Here is a 9,227-nt window from a genome sequence, read left to right on the forward strand (position 1 = left end):
TGACTTTTGACTGATGGCTTCTTGGCGAATGCCACCGGATTTTCAACTCAGTCACACATTTTCGAGGCACATCACCGATCTCTCGCTTGCGAGCGGCGTCTGGTGGCATCTGTGCGCATCCGGTCGGCAGCTCGTGTGCTCCAGCTGAAGGGCCGCAAAATCCAGCTCAGTCGCGAACTCTCCAGAACGCTGGGACGCCTGTCATATCACAGCATTATCAAAACGGGCTCCACAACCACACCCGGTGCACGGTATGTTTATTGCGGTAAAAAGTACAAAAAGTCAAAAATCATACTCCTAGAAAGTCTGTACTCCTCACGACCTTTTGTGACCCACAAATATTCCGGCACTGCGTAAGTAGACAAAGCAAATGTCGATTATAATCACATCTGACGGATACAAATAAACCTCAGAAAGAGAGCAGGACGATGGAGTCTCGGTCCACGCCGCACACACCCCGCCAATTATGGACTGGACAAGGGAGCCGACGTCCCTGCATCCCCCACGGACAGAGATCGTGCAGAGCGCGCGTCCGGGGCGCGGCACGCCTCGGCACGCCGCAGCGGCCGTTGACGCGTCAAACATCGCACGCGAGACGAGCGCGTGCCAGGCAACTCATTCACGCCGCTGGCCCCCCGAAGCTGGCGGATTAGTGTACATCAACGACAGGTTAGGCCCACTTGACGAAATAAAAATATACATATATAGAAGAAGTATCGTGCAAAGGTTCGGTGGGATGTGCTGATTAGCTATATAACTTCATCAGAGCCATCAGTCATGTCTTGCATGCATTCCATTCTTTGCCGAGTGCAAACTGTAGCAGTTTGCAGACAGAAGTTCAGCTCTCTTACTTAGCACAGACAGAGCTGTCCAGACAACCACAGGCACACACACAAAGCACAAACTCCAATCAGCCCTTGCGTTCACGCTCCCAAAGAACACATCTCCATAAACTTCAGCGCTCACACCAACTGATCGCGGAACACACTATGTACTATGTGATCGAGGAGCACACTCCACATGATCAGGGAGCACAAGCCGTCCGATTACACAGCGCACGAATTGTATCGGAACATGTAGAACAGACTCCACCGAACCATGTAATGCGGGAGTCCGTCTGATTCCAGAGCCCGCCGGCCTGACTCGGACCGGGCAGCTGCCCACTGCGCCCGGGCGGCAGCGCACCGGGCAGCGACTAGATCGGGGCAGCGGTGGGTGCCGAGCGCGGCTCCCCGGCTCCCGCTGGAAGCACGCGGCGGAGCTACTCTGCGGAGAACGAACGGGGCCGGCGGCACGGAGGGCCGGCGCCCGGCAGAGCGGGTCCGTCTCTCCTCGGAGCGGCCGCTACATGACGGCGCACTTGCGCTGGCGCCGTCGCACCGGCTCCGGCCGCAGCACGGCGCGTACCGCCTCGTCAAACACCTGCCGGATGGGGACGGGGTTAGCGCGGTCACCGGCAGACATAGACCGCCAGCGGGGTCACCGGCGGATACAGACCGTCAGCGGGGTCACCGGCGGACACAGACCGTCAGCGGGGTCACCGCTGGACACAGACCGTCAGCGGGGTCACTGGCGGATACAGACCGTCAGCGGGGTCACCGGCGGAGACAGACCGTCAGCGGGGTCACCGGCGGAGACAGACCATCAGCGGGGTCACCGGCGGATAGACCGTCAGCGGGGTCACGGGCGGACACAGACCGTCAGCGGCGTCACCAGTGGACACAGACCGTCAGCGGGGTCACCGGCGGATACAGACCGTCAGCTGGGCCACGGGCGGACACAGACCGTCAGAGGGGTCACCGGCGGACACAGACCGTCAGCAGGGTCACCGGCGGACACAGACCGTCAGCGGGGTCACCGGCGGATACAGACCGTCAGCGGGGTCACCGGCGGAGACAGACCGTCAGCGGGGTCACCGGCGGAGACAGACCATCAGCGGGGTCACCGGCGGATATAGACCGTCAGCGGGGTCACGGGCGGACATAAACCGCCAGCGGGGTCACCGGCGGACACAGACCGTCAGCGGGGTCACCGGCGGACACAGACCGTCAGCGGGGTCACCGGCGGATACAGACCGTCAGCGGGGTCACCGGCGCACACAACTGTCAGCGGGGTCACCGGCGGATATAGACCGTTAGCGGGGTCACGGGTGGACACAGACCGTTAGCGGGGTCACGGATGGACACAGACCGTCGGCGGGGTCACCGGCGAACACAGACCGTTAGCGGGTCACGGGCGGATACAGACCGTCAGCGGGGTCACCGGCGGACACAGACCGTCAGCGGGGTCACCGGCGGATACAGACCGTTAGCGGGGTCACCGGCGGACACAGGCCGTTAGCGGGGTCACCGGCGGATACAGACCGCCAGCGGGGTCACGGGTGGACACAGACCGTCAGCGGGGTCACCGGCGGACACAGACCGTCAATGGTTGGCGATATTTGGGAAGCGCACTGCTGGGTGTTCGTAAACATGTATCCGCTCGGCCGCGCAAATTCTGCCCACTCATTGCTCTCAGTTAGGTCATCACCAAAGCACCGCCCCACGAGGGGTTTTCGTTGTTCGATGCCTTGTTAAAAAGCAAACGGGTCGTGGGATCCAGCTTGCATTCGGGCCATGTGCGTCGTCCGTGTGTAGGAATTCAACAGAAGGGATTGCTCAAAGCAGCGGCGCGTTCACGGCTGGCAGATCTTTGGCAGGCTTCATGAGTGAGGTGTTGCTAAGCGGATGGCGCAGAAAAAATGACGGGTCTTTGTGTAAATTGGCTAGAAATGTGTGGTGATCTTCCCACAAATACTAAACACGTCGAATATAACATTCCGACAAAGAGGGCCGCATTTGAAAAGTCGCGAGTGTAGGAAGAAGCATACCATGGGCCTTGTTGTTTTGCACGACACAAATAACCTCCAAGACAACCGCTCGCTGCTTGCAAAATCGCGGCATGAGTCACCCCCAGATCATTGCACATATATGGCAGCCCGTAATGCAAGCGAAGACGAGCCAGCGACCACAAGCTTCGGGTATCGGGTAATGAATCAGCCAGGCCATACCACAAATAAGGCACGCGGGGAGACATTGTGCATCCATCTAGCAAGACTTAAGCGAAACCGCTTCCGTTCAGGATCTTGCTGGGCCAGTCAGTTATGGTGTCACAAAACGTCGCCACACCAGCATTCAGTTCCAAGCTCTATCGGTGCTGGCGTCGCACCGCGAACAGTCTTCATGATCATACACCGCAGACATAGCCCATCACGACGCCACCAGCGACGGTGCAGCACCACAGACCTCTGTGGTCGACCTAGATTCTCTCAAACCGCTGCCGCCACCGTGAACCCATGGTCCGTGACCTCTCACCTGTTTGAGGCCGCGCTGGGTCAGCGCCGAGCATTCCATGTATTTGACAGCTCTGATCTTGTGCGCCAGCTTCTGGCCGTGCTCCCGTTTGACGGGCGACAGGCCGAGCTCCGACAGCTGCTGCAGCTGCTCCTTGTCCTCCCGCAGGTCAATCTTGGTGCCTGGACGGTAGACTGGGCGTCATGAAGAGCCGCCTCGCGCCAACCGGAAGCCGTGCAGACGACTAGACATCCTTCCATCTCACTTAGTCGAACACCAGACTTTACTAACTGGCTGTTGTTTCCTTACAATGTGTCAGTACAAAACGCGTATAAACATAAGCAGACCCAAACTTCTTGAGGAGTTCTGCTCTTTTACAACGTCCTCCGCAACAAACCACAGATAACCTAGCGCAACTATCTCCATCCACGACAGGCTTAGCTGGCCGCCAGACAACCATAGTGCGGAGCTCGATGGCGGGGGGCACCTACCGACGAGTATGACGGGCGCCTCCGGACAGTGGTGCTTGATCTCGGCGCACCACTTGGTTGTGACATTCTCGAACGAGGACGGACTCACGACCGAGAAGCAGATCAGGAAGACGTCTGTCTGAAATGGTGCACAGAACATTTACTTGACTGATGTTGCAACACAGATCGCAGCGCGGCAACTGCTGGCGTCCAGATATCGTATCGACTTTTTCGTTTTGTCCCTATGTTCCATATTTCTTTCACTGATTCTAGCACAACTGCACAGTTCCAAGGGAACTAGACACACCACATCCTCTCTTTTTGCATCCAGTAAATGGGGTGATAAAACAAGCATACAAGTCGCATTTCCCTTCTGCCGTGAGCCCCGTATTTCCCGTGCGGTGGTCGGGTGGTTACCTGGGGGTAGGACAGAGGCCGCAGCCGGTCATAGTCCTCCTGGCCAGCCGTGTCCCAGAGGCCGAGACTCACAGGGATGCCATCACACACCATGGGCGCTGAGTAGTTGTCAAACCTGCAGAATGACCAGATGTGGACATCAAATGCCAATACACTCACACATTGTAAATCCAGGAGACTACAGAACGTCTGATGGTGGAATGTCATACACAAGACCAAGCTGGTAGTCCAGACTAAGGAAACCAGGAAAATAAACTCAGCACCTGAGCCTTGGCAAGATATTGTCAGAGGCATGTAGCACCAACAGGGTCATTTTCTGGACAGGCAATAGAGTCCCCCCAACTACCTGCATCACCCAACACAACCTGCCACTAGTTTTTGTTGACCCATTTGTCTCTGATTTGGACTGTGTTTTATCTAAGAGCCAATCCTTGAACTGGAGTAAATTTGGTGAAATGCAGGATGTCCTATGTTATCAAATTCTCAAAGATACAATGAAAGTGTGCAGGATTAAATCTGACAACCTGACATGTCATTCAGCAAAGGAAAGGCTTGCTCGAGCCCACAACCGTTACTGACAAAGCATAAATGCACCAGGCTAGGCTTACTGCTAAAATACTTACACGGTGGGCACATATTCTCCTGGGAAGCTGTCTGTGGTGTAGGAGATCAGCATGCATGTCTTCCCAACTGTGCCATCTCCAACCACAACACACTTAATGGGACGACCAGATGACATGCCAGCTCTGTGTTGGTCAACGGATGTTCCAGGCCCACTGCAGGTACAGGCACAATGTGAGAGGAGATCTTTCCCACAACTCCTTACTATTTGGAATAAAACACCAAATGATATTGTGCACATCTTACTTAAAATAACTGCACCCACCCAATTCTATTCAGAAAAAACCAAAGCAGCTTGAAGTGCCTCCACCTTATGCATATAATACCTTGTTGTCTGTCAACTTAATACCAATAGTGCTGCAATATGCATGCATTGTTTGGATTCAAAATGCATTATTTGGTTACCAGCATGCTGTGATATTAGCAAATCAACAGCATTTAAGTCTGTGGCATTATACCTGCCTAGTGAACCAGAGCAAAAGGTGTCAGAATGGCAATTTCTATGATCATCTTCATGTTTTGGGATAATGCAAAATTTCAGTCTTACAGCTCTTCTATCAAATATTAATATGACACTATAAAATTTACATCTAAGATCACAGGGAGTGTCCCAAATACCTCTTGTTAATGCACCTTTAATGCCAAAGATGCCAACAATGTCAAATTTATCTTTGTCCTTGTATTACAGGCCTCAGAAGCAGAAGGGACTTTTCAATACTTAATCATATACATGGTTGCATATCACTCATAATGTATTATGCTATTTCATTTGCTACTCTCCTGATTATGCTTTGCATTTGATGCTAAGGATTGCACAATTAAACATCTCAAAACCAGTTAGAAGGGATAAGTTTGCAGCCATCCAGGCTTCTGCAAGTTGCCTTATTGTGGCAGAGCCCATGCTGATGGTAAGAGCGTCCTGATGTCTGTAATATCATTTGCAGGCTGTAAACTAACAGAATGAATACAGCAGCCATCAGATATAACAATTACACTGACACAATGCCAACAAACACAGGGATATGCAGGAAATGCAAACCTAACCCATAGAGTCATCTAGTCAGTCACAATAGCAGTGTACAAGAAATCCATCCACATGACTGACCCACGACCTCGTCTTTTTCCTTAACGGATGGGTCCAAGGAACCACATGGGCCATGACTCATTCCACGACGGTGGGAACACCCAGAACTTGCTCATTCTGTTTGGTACTAGAGCGATTGGCAGTGAAATTGGAGATTGGTACGCACGCAGTTCTCCTAGGCACACAAACAGACTTCGGCCTACGATACCGCCCAGCGTCCGACGTTCCGTCCACTCGCCATTTGCCCACCCACCGGCAAACCCCTTGACAAGGCCGGCAAACCCACCCAGAGTGACTCACCCCTCACGCCTCGACTCAGCGATCGGCGCCGCTCCGGCGACCATCAACGGCAGCACTTCCAAGGAAAGGTCTATAGTGGCTAGTCCAACCCTGATTTGCTTATAGTCTGTATGGCCCGGCAAATGACGTCACTGGGTCAAGCTTTTCGGTTGTCTCCACTTTGCGGGGCACAATCGCTGGTGAGTAACGGTTTTCTTGCCTACCTCGCAGTGGCGGAGCCACTATGCCGCTCAAGATGGGATGAAATTGGTCGAGAAGTGGCCTTTTAATCAAGGAGGATCTTTGGACTAAAGGCATCCCGTTCCGACATTCGGAAATTATAACTGGAGCCTTTAGAAGCCCTGCTGTCGTCTTAAAATGCAAAAATGCAGTGAGGACAGTCGGTCACCTCCCGGAGGAAGCATAAACTGAACATGATGGGCTGACTATGAGGGACCCGGGAGCCATGAGGGACCCCGGGCCGTGATGTATCATTGCATCATTGGAGGGCCAGGGCCAGAAGGTCCAGCTGGAGTTCGCATTTAGGACCCCTCCCCGGGCCAGTCCCTCAAATAGCAGTCAAAAGGCCTGATGCATTGAGTAAGGGCCTTTTGGGACGTCCAGGGCCTCCTGGGACGTTCAGGACCTCCTGGGACGTTCAGGACCTCATTGTCGGTCAGGCACCACCAATGCCGAACAGTCAACCCAGGTCTTGTCAGTCTATCCACTCGGGGCCAGTTTCCGAATCCAGAAAAAGGCCGGGACCCACGACTGTCACTAAGGGCCTCTTGTTTTGAACGTAGCTCTGAGATCTTGAGGAGCCCCCGGCGTCGGTCGTGGGCAGAGGTGCAGGCAAAATGTTTGAGGGTGACGGGCCACCATCAATTGCGATGGAGGTTTACTTTTATGAGCGAATCCCAGCGCCATTGACAGTGCCCAGTATGGCAACAGACTTCAGACTAAACAAACATTAACACGCTCCCGGTTGGCCGGTTGGATACCCTCCGCTCGGGTGGAGGGAGCGGGGGGTCAGTCTGACCCCCGAAAGGGTATGCTGACCTGTACGTGAACTCTTCAGGTCAAAGTTTGAGTCTCCTAGATCATAAACTTCGGGCCAAATAAGGTCAAACAGGGTCAAATTCCAGGTTGGTTTCCAAAGGGCAGCTAGAACCTAGACAACTGTTCTAAGCAAAGCTAGCTGTTCTAAGCTCATTTGGTCAATGACCTTGTTTGACATTTTAAAGGTCAAGGTAACCAAAATCATACAAGAATGCTTTGGGCTTTGGAATTGAAGAAGAAACGACAAAGATTATGCTGGGCGCCATGTTCCTAAACACAAAATGTTGACCTCGGTCATTTTAGGTGAGTGACCTATTCTGACCTTTGAGAACTTCATGGAAGGTGTATAATGCGGCTCCTGTTATCAATAAATTTGAAATGAGTTCCAGAAACTACTCCATACAGCAAGACCTCGAGTGATAGAACAGATTGGTTTTGACCTTAGTCTGACCCTCATACCTGACCATAGGTCAATGTAATTTGTTTATTCAATTGCTGTGTTGCATAAGAATGTATCCCAGAGATGTGTGTCTTCATCTTACGCCCCGTTATTGGATCAAACTGAGCGATTCCCTAGAAACTGCCTACGTTGAAACTATGGCTTGACTTTGAACTGCCATAGGTCAGTGACCTTGCAAGTTACACCTAAATTTGTTATGTTAAACGATCTGCTATCCAATTGTCTACAGTCAAGCAAAATTTGGCGGGGCTATGCAGCGTCATTCGGAAACCATTTCGAAAAATCTTCAGGAGGTCAATTTGACCCCACCCGAGGGTGTGTAAATCGGTGTAGCACAGGGGTGCAGTGACGGCGCTGCATACTTTCAGTAGGGGGCAAAATTTTTCAAGCGGTCTCCCGAACAAAGTGGGGCCTCCTGGGCAGCGTAATGTTCCGTGGAGAGGAGCACGTGCTCCCTCATCAAAATGTCACAGGCATCACATCCATGTAAATAAGTGTCGACGATGTAGCACTTGCTCGGGTGGGGATCAAATGCCCCCCGTAGGTTTTTCGGAATGATTTTCGAACGGCGCGACGTAGCCGCGCCAAATTTGTCGCAGCTGTAAACAATTGAATAGCGGATAGATGTCCCTTCTGAAGCCACTGAACCTTATCAAATTCTCAGCCCGAAATCATTCCTGACAAAGCATAAATGCACCGGGCTATACTTATTGCTAAAATACTTACACGGTGGGCACATATTCTCCTGGGAAGCTGCTTGTGGTATAGGAGATCAGCATGCATGTCTTCCCAACTGTGCCATCTCCAACCACAACACACTTAATGGGACGGCCAGATGACCTATGGCAGGTCAAAGTCGGGCCACGGTTTCAGCGAATGCAATTTCTAGGGAATCGTTCAGTCCGCTCCAACAGCGAAGTGTAAGACGAAGCTACACATCTTTGATATATTTTCTTAGGTCACACAACAATTGAATAAACAAATTACATTGACCTAGGGTCAATTACAAAGGTCGGACCAAGGTAAAGGCCAACCTGTTTTATTACTGGAGTGTTCACTGCATGAGATCATTTGTAGTGCTCACTATGAGTTTACTGATTACAGGAACCGCATTATACACCTTCCGTGGACTTCTCAAAAGTCAGAATAGGTCATTAACCTAAAATGACCCAGTTCAACATTTTGTTTTAGGAATAGACTGCCTAGCGTAACCTTTGTCGCTTATTCAATTGCAAAACTCAAAGCGGCCTTGTACGGTTTTGACCACCATGACCTTCAAAAGGTCAAAAAGGTCACGTACCTTAAATGAGTATGTGATCTTTTGGTTGTAACAATTATCTATGTTCTAGCAGCCCTTTGGAGACCAACCTGGATTTTGACCTTGTTTGACCTTATTTGACCCAAAGAACATGACCTAGGAACCTCAAACTTTGACCTAAGAGAGTAAATGTAAAGTTTAGCATACTTTGGGAATATGGTACCTCTGTTTCTCTTAGTTCCTGAGA

At 51.8% G+C, this 9,227-nt stretch overlaps 1 protein-coding gene across 2 annotated transcripts; it reads right to left on the bottom strand.

The window, feature by feature from the left end:
* Positions 1–240: 240 nt before the first annotated feature.
* On the bottom strand, positions 241–8,467 carry LOC119110285 (ras-related C3 botulinum toxin substrate 1). 2 transcript variants are annotated; one of them, XM_037234049.1, is made up of 6 exons: positions 6,225–6,260; positions 4,843–4,995; positions 4,220–4,334; positions 3,824–3,941; positions 3,354–3,514; positions 241–1,422 (listed from the first exon to the last, which is right to left on the bottom strand). In XM_037234049.1, the coding sequence occupies exons 2-6, from the start codon at positions 4,956–4,958 to the stop codon at positions 1,345–1,347; spliced, it is 588 nt and encodes a 195-aa protein (XP_037089944.1). In that variant the 5' UTR covers positions 4,959–4,995; positions 6,225–6,260; the 3' UTR covers positions 241–1,344. The 2 variants fall into 2 exon arrangements, with proteins under 2 accessions (XP_037089944.1, XP_037089945.1); XM_037234050.1 differs by lacking the exons at positions 4,843–4,995; positions 6,225–6,260 and adding an exon at positions 8,449–8,467.
* Positions 8,468–9,227: the final 760 nt, after the last annotated feature.

This window comes from Pollicipes pollicipes, unplaced genomic scaffold (assembly GCF_011947565.3).
Source record: "Pollicipes pollicipes isolate AB1234 unplaced genomic scaffold, Ppol_2.1 Scaffold_7231;HRSCAF=8579_pilon_pilon_pilon, whole genome shotgun sequence".
NCBI lineage: Eukaryota > Metazoa > Arthropoda > Thecostraca > Pollicipedomorpha > Pollicipedidae > Pollicipes > Pollicipes pollicipes.